We start from the raw sequence: 13,108 nt of genomic DNA, 5'->3' as shown, positions 1-13,108 counted from the left end.
TCCAACGCTCTAACCACTAGGCTACCCTGCCGCCCCAGTATTCTCTCAACCAGATTCATGAGGTAGTCACCTGGAATGCATTTAAATGAACAGGTGTGCCTTGTTAAAAGTTAATTTGTGGAATTTCTTTCCTTCTTAATGCATTTAAGCCAGTTGTGTTGTGACATGGCAGGGATGGTATACAGAAGACAGCCCTATTTGGAAAAAGACCAAGTCCACATTACGTCCAGAACAACTCAAATAAGCAAAAAGAAATGACAGTCCATCATTACTTAAAGACATGAAGCTCAATCAATCCGGAAAATTTCAAGAACTTTGAACGTTTCTTCAACTGCAGTCGCAAAAACCATCAAGCACTGAAACTGGTTCTCATGAGGACCGCCACAGGAAAGGAAGACCCAGAGTTACCTTTGCTGCAGAGGATAAGTTCATTAGAGTTACCAGCCTCAGAAATTGCAGCCCAAATAAATGCTTCACAGAGTTCAAGTAACAGACAACATCTCAACATCAACTGTTCAGAGGAGACTGCGTGGATCAGGCCTTCATGGTCGAATTGCTGCAAAGAAAACACTACTAAAGGACACCAATTAGAAGAGGAGACTTGCTTTGGCCAAGAAACATGAGCAATGAACATTAGACTGGTGGAAATCTGTCCTTTGGTTTGATGAGTCCAAATTTGAAATGTTTGGTTCTAACTGATGAGTCTTTGTGAGACGCAGAGTAGGTAAACGGATGATATCCACATGTGTGGTTCCCACCGTTAAGCATGGAGGAGGAGGTGTGATGGTGTGGGGGTGCTTTGCTGGTGACACTGTCAGTGATTTATTTAGAATTCAAGGCACACCTAACCAGCATGGCTACCACTGCATTCTGCAACAATGCGCCATCCCATCTGGTTTACGTATAGTGGGACTATCATTTGTTTTTCACCCGGACAATGACCCATCACACCTCCAGGCTGTGTAAGGGCTCTTTGACCAAGAAGGGGAGTGATGGAGTGCTGCATCAGATGACCTGACCTCCTAGTGGTTAGAGCGTTGGGCCAGTAACCGAAAGGTTGCTGGATCGAATCCCTGAGCTAACAAGGTCAAATAAATCTGTCGTTCTTTCCCTGAACAAGGTAGTTCCCTGGTAGGCCATCACTGTAAATAAGAATTTGTTCTTAACTGACTTGCCTATGGGAAAAAAAGGTAAAAATAAATAATAAATAAAATAAATAAATAAAAATACAGGTTCAATTCAATTTAAAAATCAACCTCAACCCAATTGAGATGGTTTGGGATGAGCAGCCAACAAGTGCTCAGCATATGTAGGAACTCCTGTTGGAAAAGCATTCCAGGTGAAGCTGGTTGAGAGAATGCCAAGAGTATGCAAAGCTGTCATCAAGGCAAAGGGTGGCTACTAAAATATATTTTGATTTGTTTAACACTTTTTTGGTTACTACATGATTTCATGTGTTATTTCATAGTTTTGATGTCTTCACTATTCTCCTACAATGTAGAAATAGTCAAAATAAAGAAAAACCCTTGAATGAGTAGGTGTGTCCAAACTTTTGACTGGTACTGTATGTACTGCTTCAAGGCTTTCCTAATGTTTTCTTCCTTCCCTCATTCAGAGCAGAGCTAAATGTGTTATGTGTACTGAAATATGAGGGGAAAAGATGAGGCTGTTTGTCTATAAATGTCACGACTTCCTTGTACGGGCGGCATTCGGTGGTCGACGTCACCAGTCTTCTTGCCATCGCTGATCCATCTTTCATTTTCCATTGGTTTTGTCTTGATTTTCTACACACCTGGTTTTCATTATCCAATTACATGTTCTTGTACTTAACCCTCTGTTTCCCCCATGTTTGTTATGCGTGATTATTTCTATGTTCAGTTTGGTTCATGATGGCTGGTTTTTCGACAAGTTGCTGTGTTCACCGGTGCGTAATTATTACCGTTGGTTTTTGGTCAAGTGTATTTGTTTACCTTGTGCTTTTATTGTTTGAGTAAAGTACGTTGCTCACTCATTTTGCTCTCCTGCGCCTGACTTCATGCACCAGCTACACTCCGCTTCTGACAATAAAAACACCTCCTAACAGTGCTGAACCACGGATAACTAAGAAAAATGTTAAAATAACACAGACATTCAACACATTTAATATTCAACATCTTGAAATCTGATCTAAATATAAATTATTTGATTACCCTGATGGGAGTTGGAGAATAACCAGATTTTTCCAAACGTTTTTGGCAATGTCTCATCTTAGATGTTTAAAAATGTATTTTAAGTAAGATTAGACAACAGAGATTCCGCATAACCCACCTACCTGAGAGAAGATGATGCACCTGTACCTGAGAGAGAATTATCTTAATTCAGGGCTAGTTGATAAAAGGGAGGACATGGGTGGGTGGTCCAGTATCAGTTCCTTACCTGAGCGCGATGGAGGTCCCGTTGACAGATCCAGAGTAGTGTCTGGTGGGGCCATAGCTCCCCTGGCGTACGTATCTCTCATCACCACAACACAGTATCATGAGGAAGGCCCGTCTGAAGGCCCGGTTCAGGAAGGCATAGAGAAAGGGGTTAAGGCCAGAGTTAATATAGCCAAGCCACAGCCAGGCGGTCCACATCTGCCAGGGCACACTGTAGTGGATGAAAGGGTCAACCACGTTGGTGATGAAGAAGGGGGCCCAGCAGAGACAGAAGCAGCCCATGATGACAGCCAGGGTCTTGGCAGCCTTGGTCTCTATGCGCATTCGACTGGAGCCCTGCTGCTCGGAGCTGAGGTAGTGCTGGGGGGGCGCCGAGTAGGGGGCGGAGCCTGCCCGCTGCAGCGTGCCAATCTGCCGCACGTGGCCCATGGCAGTGACGTAGATGCGCTGGTAGGCCAGGACCATGAGGCTCAGGGGAACGTAGAAGGCCACGGCGGAGCAGATGAGAGCATACGGACGGTTCACCACGAATACACAGTTGGTCTCGTTGCTGTTGCCGCTAAACTTCCTCTGCTCTATCTGAAGGCAGCGTGCAGAGAGAACCATCCATTAACAAGCCGATCCACATACAGGAAGAGACATGCACGTTCTGTAGTATCCACATCCACATATGCAATAGTTACACACATGTTTCTCATTCAACCAACAGTATATAAATAGAGTGCAATGACTGACTGCCTAATGCCCATTTCCTGACTCTCTTAACAAACTTCGAACAGGTATTATTTGTGTTCATAAACTGGTAGCTGTGGATTGTGCTCAGCACTGACTTACAGTAGGACTCAGAGCAAGAGGCTGTATGCCTGGTGTTTATGTCTGTCTATGTAAATGGTATTAGTAGCTTTAGTCTTATGAGTATTGAGTGCATGGAGAAGGCCTCCATTTGACAGAGGGAAGTTTTTTCAGGTGTCAAAAGTGAAACAATGAGTCATAGTGCTGTTTTTTGAACTAGAAAGGGGCTTGCGTAAGTTTGCTCTCCCCAAAGAACATGATGCTTGAACTGACTACTACATCCCCATCCCATGAATTTGAAATATGTTAGGCTTGTTGGTTTAACCATGTGTCCTTCACTTAACATGTGTCCTGTTCACATTTTCAAGGATCAACAATATTTAGTATTTAGTATAAAAAGGATTTAGATGTAATGAATAAGACTAAAGAGCAAGCCACTGTCTGTAGTAAAACCATCAGACAGACAGGAAGAACATAGCTGCTTATAGACTTACAATGTCCTCTATGCCGATGGTGTGCCAACTTTGCATGATGGGAAGGAAGGAGATGAAGGAGGGGATGACCCAGCATCCTCCCAGCATCAGGGCCACTCTCAAAGGCGTCATTTTATTCCGGTACACCAGCGGTTGGCAGCAGATTGCATAGTACCTATCAATAGAATATAACAACATTATAACAACATCCACAACATCATAGATTCAACTGAGGTAAAAAAACATAATCTATTGATGGTGTTTTTCTGAATTCTATCTACAGGCCACAAATATCTACCTAATATGTACATACCTAAATATTGCCAGTGGTGACTCATTCCTAATTCCGTATTCTTTAAAATAATCTCATGATTTGCATAACCAAATAATAAGCAAAATTCACATACTATTGAATTCACCATGTATGGTGGCTTTAGCCCTTAGTACATATTTTGGTATGTACATATTAGGTAGATATTTGTGGACAATAGTGTCCAAAATATTAGCAACACCTTCCAAATATTGAGTTGCACCCACTTTTGTCCTCAGAACAGTCTCAATTCGTCAGGGCATGGACTCTACAAGGTGTCGAAAGTGTTACACAGGGATGCTGGCCCATGTTGACTCCAACACTTCCACAGTTGTGTCAAGTTTGCTGGATGTCCTTTGGGTGGTGGACCATTTTTGATACACACGAGAAACTGTTGAGCGTGAAAAGCATTGCAGTTCTTGACACACTCAATCCGGTGCGGCTTGCACCTACTACCATATCCTGTTCAAAGGTACTTAAATCTTTTGTCTTGCCCATTCACCCTCTGAATGGCACACATACACAATCCATGTCTCAATTGTCTCAAGGCTTATAAATATATATTTTTTACCTGTCTCCTCCCCTTCATCTACGCTGATTGAAGTGGATTTAATAAGTGACATCAATAAGGGATCATAGCTTTCACCTGGATTCACAAGCAGTGACTCATCACTTCATACGCTACTTTAAAAAATATAAGTATAATTCTAACGACCAATCAGGCCTCTTGTCACGACTCATGTCTCATATTTCCACCCAGGGAAGCTAAAAGAATGATTGGTCCTGTGGAGAAGCAGAAATCATATTTGTGTTTGGAGTGAGGGGCTGAGCTAGCAGGTGACTCACTGCAGTGGCTTTTCACTGTATGGTGCAGGACAAGACAACATAGCTGCTCATCTCTCAGCCATGACAGGCTGCCATATGCTATGGACAAAGGACAAAGAGGTGCTCGAGGGCCATCCAATGCACATGCACATGCTAATTCTAATACAGCTGGGTGCTAACAGAGGCGTACGGCTATTAGGCCGAACGGATGCATCAAGGTGAATGGGATAGGCGCGTGGAAAAAGTTTGCAATAGCTGGCTGACATATTTACAAATGTTTACATGAGTAAAGGTATGTTTTTCACTATATTCATTGCTCACCTGTCCAGTGCTATGCAGCACAGGTGTAGGATAGATGCAGTGGTCAGCAGCACGTCCAGTGAGGTCCGAACCAGACAGAATATCTCCCCGTACCGCCACTGACTTGTGGTCAACTCAATGGCTGCAAACGGCATGACAACCACAGCAACCAGGAGGTCTGCAAACGCTAAAGACACTATGAAGTAATTGGTCTTCTTTTTCCTAGAGGGAGACGAGGAACAAAAACATTTTGATTTATTTCCAGAAAGGCACATGAGTTGAATGTAAAGATAATTATATTTTTGTTATCTGTTAGAATTGTCAACTGATCTGCACAAGACAGAACAAACCTTTTTTCTCTCTAATTACCCTTTAATACCATATAGCTAAACATAAAACATGACAGAAAGGATGCCAGTGCCGGATGTAAAAACAGCTACTTAGTTTGTCTCCAAATAGCTAGGAAGTGTCCATCACACGCCCTACTTCAATTGAATTCTGATCAATCATCTTTTGGTACATCATTTCATATACAGAACCAGTCAAAAGTTTGGACACACCTAATCATTCAAGGATTTATTTTTAACTATTTTCTATATTGTAGAATAATAGTGAAGACATCAAAACTATGAAATAACACATATGGAATCATGTTGTAACCAAAGAAGTGTTAAACAAATCATTCTACTTCTTCAAAGTAGCCACCCTTTGGAAGCTTTGCACATGCTTGGCATTCTCTCAACCAGCTTCATGAGGTAGTCACCTGAAATGCTTTTCCAACAGTCTTGAAGAAGTTCCCACATATGCTGAGCACTTGTTGGCTGCTTTTCCTTCACTCTGCTGTCCAACTCATCCCAAACCATCTCAATTGGGTTGAGGTTGGGTGATTGTGGAGGCCAGGTCATCTGATGCAGCACTCCATCACTCTCCTTCTTGGTCAAATAGCCCTTACACAGCCTGTAGGTGTGTTTTGGGTCATTGCTTGTATTTCTTGGCCCAAGCAAGTCTCTTCTTCTTATTGGTGTCCTTTAGTAGTGGTTTATTTTCAGCAATTCAACCATGACGGCCTGATTCAAGCAGTCCCCTCTGAACAGTTGATGTTAAGATGTGTTTGTTACTTGAACTCTGTGAAGCATTTATTTGGGCTGCAAACTGAGGTACCGTTAATTGACGATATCTGGAGCTGGTAACTCTAATGAACTTATCCCCTGCAGCAAAAGTAACTCTGGGTCTTCCGTTCCTGTGGCAGTCTTCATGAGAGACAGTTTCATCATAACACTTGATGGTTTTTGTGACTGCACTTGAAGAAAGTTCTTGAAATTTTCCATATTGACTGACCTTCATGTCCTATAAAGTAATGATGGACTGTCATTTCCCTTTGCTTATTTGAGTTGTTCTTGCCATAATATGGACTTGGTCTTTTACCAAATAGGGATATCTTCTGTATACCACCCCTACCCTATCAGTAAAGTTGAAAATGACATTTAACTTGTATTTTTTATCCGGTACATGGGAATTTAACAGTATTTTTATGTGCACTACATCATCACGCACAGCCTTTCTTGATCCCGAGTGGCGCAGCGGTCTAAGGCACTGCATCTCAGTGCTATAAGCGTCACTTCAGACCCTGGTTCGATCCTGGGCAGTATCACAACCGGCCATGATTGGGAGTCCCATAAGGTGGCGCACAATTGGCCCAGCGTCGTCCGGGTTAAGGTTCGACTGGGGTAGGCCGTCATTGTAAATAAGAATTTGTTCTTAACTGACTTGCCTAGTTAAATAAAGGTTCAATAAAATTTAAATAAAATGTATCTGCAATAAGTCAATTTGATGGAAACATCTCTGGTGGGAAAATGCGCATGTTTTTATCCTGATTTTAGAATATTTGCATGAAAATCTATTGTCAATTGGATGAAAAACCACACTCTAAAGAGGTCACATTTTTTCCTCTGACAACTTTTATTTGACAGAATGTGACTTACATGTAAACAGGAAGTGTGCTTACCGCAGTTGTCTGTCCTTGCAGAGCGCCACCATCACCAGCAGGTTCCCCAGAACAGTCATGATGATGATGATGGTGAGGAAGATGGTGAGAATGATCTTCTGCAGCGAGTTCAGCACTTGCTCCGTGTTTGGCACTTCATCGACTGAACTACACAATCAAACAATGATGGTTATTGAGTTCATCATCATCATCACATAATTTCAAATGTGACTAATGAATACAGTAATGCATTAGATACAAGCACAACTCAATCATAACACATGTATAAATGAAGACCTTTCATAGAAAAATATATAATTTTCTGAGTGGCCTTTAGATGTTTAATGTTGATCATCACATGTTCCACTGTGTGTTCTTACTGTTCACGTGGGTGTGATTCTGTGGCCATCACTGTTCATCTGCATGGAGTTCGCTAGAGGAGAGTCCTCCACACAAAATGCTGTGGCCCTGAGGACAAACACAACCAGGCCCATTCATCACAGCTCCAATACAAACACTGTGAATTATTCAAGTCTACAGCTCTAATCCTGTATGATGGTAATGTTACCCACTCTAAACCTGTCTTGTACGCATGTAACAATGGCTGTTTAGAGGACTTCTTTATCAGTTTTGAATATTATTAACTCAGAAGTCCAGGAAAGTGGTGTTGTCTTATAGCAAACAGTTACAAAGTTCCTGTCATAACCCACCATATCTAAAGTGTGTGAGGTTTACCTCATGTTACAGTATCATGGTCCCTATGTCAACATAGTTGAGAATCGCCGTCTATGGTCAACGTTTGGCCAACAGTTTTCTTACCACAAGTAAACTTCCTTGAAGCAGACTTGAGATAGGACAGCTACAATAGATAACCAGTACAGTCTGATAAGGGCTTGAATCCAGGGTCTGGATCCCTCAGACTTTAACAAAACAATAGTGAAAGAGCAAACAGAGGGCAGTGGTTGCATGTATCTGCACAGCGTGCTTATGACCCACAAATCTCCCCTCCACACAAAGCTTAGGGGCATGACAGCACACATACACACACAAGCACACGTGCGCACTGTGCACCCACACACACACCTTACAGAACAAACACAACCCACACAGCCTGTGGAATGAGACAATATTTGCCATATCTGTATGTCAACGGCATAAAAGAGAGCAGAGAAAGTTCAGACAATGGCACTATTTTCTTTGACCCAGTATTTCCCTAGATTTTCCGATCATAAATGTGTCATTTGTTAGACAGGGAGTTGAGTTGAACAGGAAGATTTCCTTACACAACATGAGGAAGGGAGAAGGGTTTTGGCACATTATTATGAACATGGAGTCCTCTGTGGCCAAATCACACCTCAGCCTCCGGAGAGGGAGCAGTGGGTCCAAATCACACAGGAGTGCTCTGCCTGGAGCCCCTGCTGGATAAATACATGTGGAGAGTGAGAGTGAGGTGGGAGTATGCTGAGATCCAAGTGGGTAAATACATGAGAGGACTGAGGTGTATGCTATTCTAGAAGACTCCTCATTCCAATGGAGATCACACTCTTAAGCACAGCTCTTCAAAACAAAGGCATGCCTCCCATATTGGATTTCTCCATAATCTGCCAGGCTTCAGTACTCCATGAATTTTGCAGCCTCAGAGTGGGATGACAGTCCGACAGCTTCTGATGTAATGAAGGACCATACCAGAGCAATTATATCCTCACAAGTTACATTTATAAGCATGTAATCACATTGGAATGACTGTCATTCTATAGCATTCCAAGAGTTGTATTAAAAAAATGTAGGTAAATAAATATACAATCATTTGACACTGTCTTCACAAATCACAGTTTGAGATCTAGTTATCCTTAATCCTAAACTGGAACATAAAGTACACATCTTACAAAGAGAAGACGCATTCCAGGAACATAAACACTTGACTTGGCGATGGCATCACAGTCTATTTCACAATGCTCACATTGAGTCCTTCGAAACACTCTCTCTGGGAATTTTATTCATGTAAGGCTTTTCTTTTGTGTTCAAATACTTCAGAGAAGTATATTAACTTCTCATTCCAAGGCTTTGAGGCAAAGAAACACAGTCATGTTTGAGCATAAAAACAGTCTGAAGCCATTGAAATGAATAGCTTGTCAGAGTCAAGTCCTCAGCAAGCACTACAATAGTTTAGAACAGGAATGTCAAGCATAATGTATCCAAAGCTCTGCAATCCTGTGAAATAACTGCCATCCTTGCAATTACAAGAACCAAGATATTTGCAGATGATTATGCCATGAATACAAATACAACTTACTGTAAAAGCCTTGAATGAATCCCAATTCATTTACCAGTGCCTCCATATAAATAATTAGCAAGTAGATACTCCAAAACAACTTCACACATAATTTCAAAAATCTTGCTTTAAGAGGTCTGGCATGCTGTGGATTTACATGCGAGGAGGAGGAGGGTCAAATCTGGCCACTGGCAGCTTGGACTCCTCCATGACACCACTGCAGTGCTCTCGTTGCTCAATGGGCGAGGTTCCTCCTATCACATCCACAACCAATACATTCCAGAAAACACTAAAAGACATTTTATTGAAAAGCACGTTGCTTGTCTTTGAAAATTGTAATATACACTGAGTATACCAAACATTAGGAACACCTTCCGAATAATGATTTGCTTTATCGACACTGATTGAAGTGAATTTAACAAGTGACATCAATAAGGGATCATATCTTTCACCTGGATTCACCTGGTCAGTCTATGTCATGGAAAGAGCAGGTGTTCTTAATGTTTAGTGCACTCAGTGTAGTTCAACTGGTATTGGATAAATAAAATACAATTGTTTACTACTAAAATCCATGACAATAACACTTGTTGCCTTTGTTCATTTTCATCCGTGGTCCCAGAATAAAAATAAAGGATTTCAAATCTGGGCAATTCACTTTCCAGTGTGTTCAGGGCATACTTTTGTCCCAACAAATTCAGCCAAGGAGCCGAGTTTAACTCAGACAGACATGCCTGAAGAGAAATTGAAGGGAATTTTAGAAATAGCATACTTACAAAGTTTGTTCAAGAACCAATATATATGAGCTCCTAGAGAATCAAAATAACTAAATCAGAGATCCCTGATATGTTAAAAACCTGCCACCATCACAATTCTGAGTTATTGAGAAGGACTAAAACAGATTAATTGAATCACAGTACAGTACATTACACAACATTAGTGGAGGAATAACAAACAGTTCTGACAAATTCTGCTCGCATAATCAGATCTGACACCTTCCCACACTAGCTGTCTTTACCGTGTGGCTCTTCAACAGGCAAACTGATTCATTTTCGATGCACCTCCACTGACCACATGCCACAATTTGTTTAATTTATTTTATTTTAATGATAGAATATATAATGTAGCTATAATATAATCTCAGCCACAGTAGTTTATTACAAAAAGAGTAAGAAACTGTAACAGTAGATTGACAGTAACTGTAACTGTGGGTTGATAGTAACTGTAACAGTAGATTGATAGTAACTGTAACAGTAGATTGATAGTAACTGTAACAGTAGGTTGATAGTAACTGTAACAGTAGATTGATAGTAACTGTAACAGTAGGTTGATAGTAACTGTAACAGTGGGTTGAGAGTAACTGTAACAGTAGATTTATAGTAACTGTAACAGTAGGTTGATAGTAACTGTAACAGTGGGTTGATAGTAACTGTAACAGTAGATTGATAGTAACTGTAACAGTAGGTTGATAGTAACTGTAACAGTGGGTTGATAGTAACTGTAACAGTGGGTTGATAGTAACTGTAACAGTAGATTGATAGTAACTGTAACAGTAGGTTGATAGTAACTGTAACTGTGGGTTGATAGTAACTGTAACTGTGGGTTGATAGTAACTGTAACTGTGTGTTGATAGTAACTGTAACAGTAGGTTGATAGTAACTGTAACAGTGGGTTGATAGTAACTGTAACAGTAGGTTGATAGTAACTGTAACAGTGGGTTGATAGTAACTGTAACATTAGGTTGATAGTAACTGTAACAGTAGGTTGATAGTACCTGTAACAGTAGGTTGATAGTAACTGTAACAGTGGGTTGATAGTAACTGTAACAGTGGGTTGATAGTAACTGTAACAGTGGGTTGATAGTAACTGTAACTGTGGGTTGATAGTAACTGTAACAGTAGGTTGATAGTAACTGTAACAGTAGGTTGATAGTAACTGTAACAGTAGGTTGATAGTAACTGTAACTGTGGGTTGACAGTAACTGTAACTGTGGGTTGATAGTAACTGTAACAGTAGGTTGATAGTAACTATAACAGGAGATTGATAGTAACTGTAACAGTAGATTGATAGTAACTGTAACAGTAGGTTGATAGTAACTGTAACAGTGGGTTGATAGTAACTGTAACAATGGGTTGATAGTAACTGTAACAGTAGATTGATAGTAACTCTAACTGTGGGTTGATAGTAACTGTAACTGTGGGCTGATAGTAACCGTAACAGTAGGTTGATAGTAACTGTAACAGTAGATTGATAGTAACTGTAAGAGTAGGTTGATAGTAACTGTAACAGTAGGTTGATAGTAACTGTAACAGTGGGTTGATAGTAACTGTAACAGTAGATTGATAGTAACTGTAACAGTGGGTTGATAGTAACTGTAACAGTAGATTGATAGTAACTGTAACAGTGGGTTGATAGTACCTGTAACAGTAGGTTGATAGTAACTGTAACAGTGGGTTGATAGTAACTGTAACAGTAGGTTGATAGTAACTGTAACAGTGGGTTGATAGTAACTGTAACAGTAGGTTATTAGTAACTGTAACAGTAGGTTGATAGTACCTGTAACAGTAGGTTGATAGTAACTGTAACAGTGGGTTGATAGTAACTGTAACAGTGGGTTGATAGAAACTGTAACAGTTGGTTGAGAATAACTGTAACAGTAGATTGATAGTAACTTTAACAGTAGGTTGATCGTAACTGTAACAGTGGATTGATAGTAACTGTAACTGTGGGTTGATAGTAACTGTAACAGTGGGTTGATAGTAACTGTAACTGTGGGTTGATAGTAACTGTAACTGTGGGTTGATAGTAACTGTAACAGTAGGTTGTTAGTAACTGTAACAGTGGGTTGATAGTAACTGTAACAGTAGACTGATAGCAACTGTAACCGTGGGTTGATAGAAACTGTAACAGTAGGTTGGATAGTGTGTTCTATGTACCATACGTTCTAAGTATGCTTTGGGACTATTCCTCTAATTGCTGACTAATTGTACTTCTCTACAGTAACACTATGGTGTCATCTTTTCAAATTCACATGGCGAGCATTTCAAAGGCTCTCAATTTCTCCATAAACAACATTATTAAGACGACTTTAACTTTCCCATGTGCTCAGGGAGACAATTTCACACGCGATGCACACCAACGACAGGGACAAGACGCAAACCCGGACATTCGTTCAGTGCAAAGAAGTATATTTCATGAATTGAGCTACTTGACCATGCAGGGACACTCAGAGGAGTTGTGACAGTCTGTGATGGGGGTAAACAGAGAATGAACATAGACACACCAGGCACCATGGAATAAAACAGCTATTTGCTACCATCAGGCTGCTGTGGATGTGGTTTTCCCTTTATTTGGTGGGAACTGACTGAATCTCCATTCTCTCAATGCACCATATGGTAGCACTGTCAATATCAATGATTTCTAGATGCTTGAGCTATTGACTGTGACTAAAGCAATGTCAAGTGTAACGTGTGATTTTCCACATGTTAAATCATGTGGTTTTCCCTATAAGGGAGATAGGAGAATTTCACTTTGTCAAAAGTGGAGCTTGGAAGCAACCTGAAACAGAAGGAAACCAAAGGAAAGTCGCAGCAGAATCCTATGGGTGTGGTAGGCTACACTGGGGCAGTAGCAGAGACAGACTCATAACACTGTGTGCAGCCACCTGGAAGGCACCATGCTATATCTATAGCCGAGTTACTATCGTCCTGATTATGTCTGCTGGTGCCTTAATTAAGAGAA

At 40.8% G+C, this 13,108-nt stretch overlaps 1 protein-coding gene across 2 annotated transcripts in view; it reads right to left on the bottom strand.

The window, feature by feature from the left end:
* The window catches only part of si:dkey-247m21.3 (5-hydroxytryptamine receptor 4), a 48,761-nt gene that overhangs the window by 33,166 nt on the left and 2,487 nt on the right, over positions 1–13,108 (bottom strand). Inside the window, exons 1-7 of one of the 2 annotated variants that reach the window (XM_024431118.2) lie at positions 9,392–9,493; positions 8,382–8,516; positions 7,479–7,566; positions 7,120–7,266; positions 5,136–5,336; positions 3,701–3,854; positions 2,416–2,993 (exon numbers count right to left, since the gene is read on the bottom strand). In XM_024431118.2, coding sequence (XP_024286886.1) covers positions 2,416–2,993; positions 3,701–3,854; positions 5,136–5,336; positions 7,120–7,266; positions 7,479–7,507 — 1,109 coding nt within the window. In that variant the 5' untranslated portion in view covers positions 7,508–7,566; positions 8,382–8,516; positions 9,392–9,493. Of the gene's footprint in view, positions 1–2,415; positions 2,994–3,700; positions 3,855–5,135; positions 5,337–7,119; positions 7,267–7,478; positions 7,567–8,381; positions 8,517–9,391; positions 9,494–13,108 lie in introns of those variants that run through there. The other variant, XM_042326655.1, reaches the window with a different exon arrangement.

The sequence above is a fragment of the Oncorhynchus tshawytscha genome, linkage group LG09 (genome assembly GCF_018296145.1).
Source record: "Oncorhynchus tshawytscha isolate Ot180627B linkage group LG09, Otsh_v2.0, whole genome shotgun sequence".
Taxonomy (NCBI): domain Eukaryota; kingdom Metazoa; phylum Chordata; class Actinopteri; order Salmoniformes; family Salmonidae; genus Oncorhynchus; species Oncorhynchus tshawytscha.
Note: the sequence above shows the minus strand (reverse complement) of the source record. Positions and strands in the feature narration are given on the sequence as shown.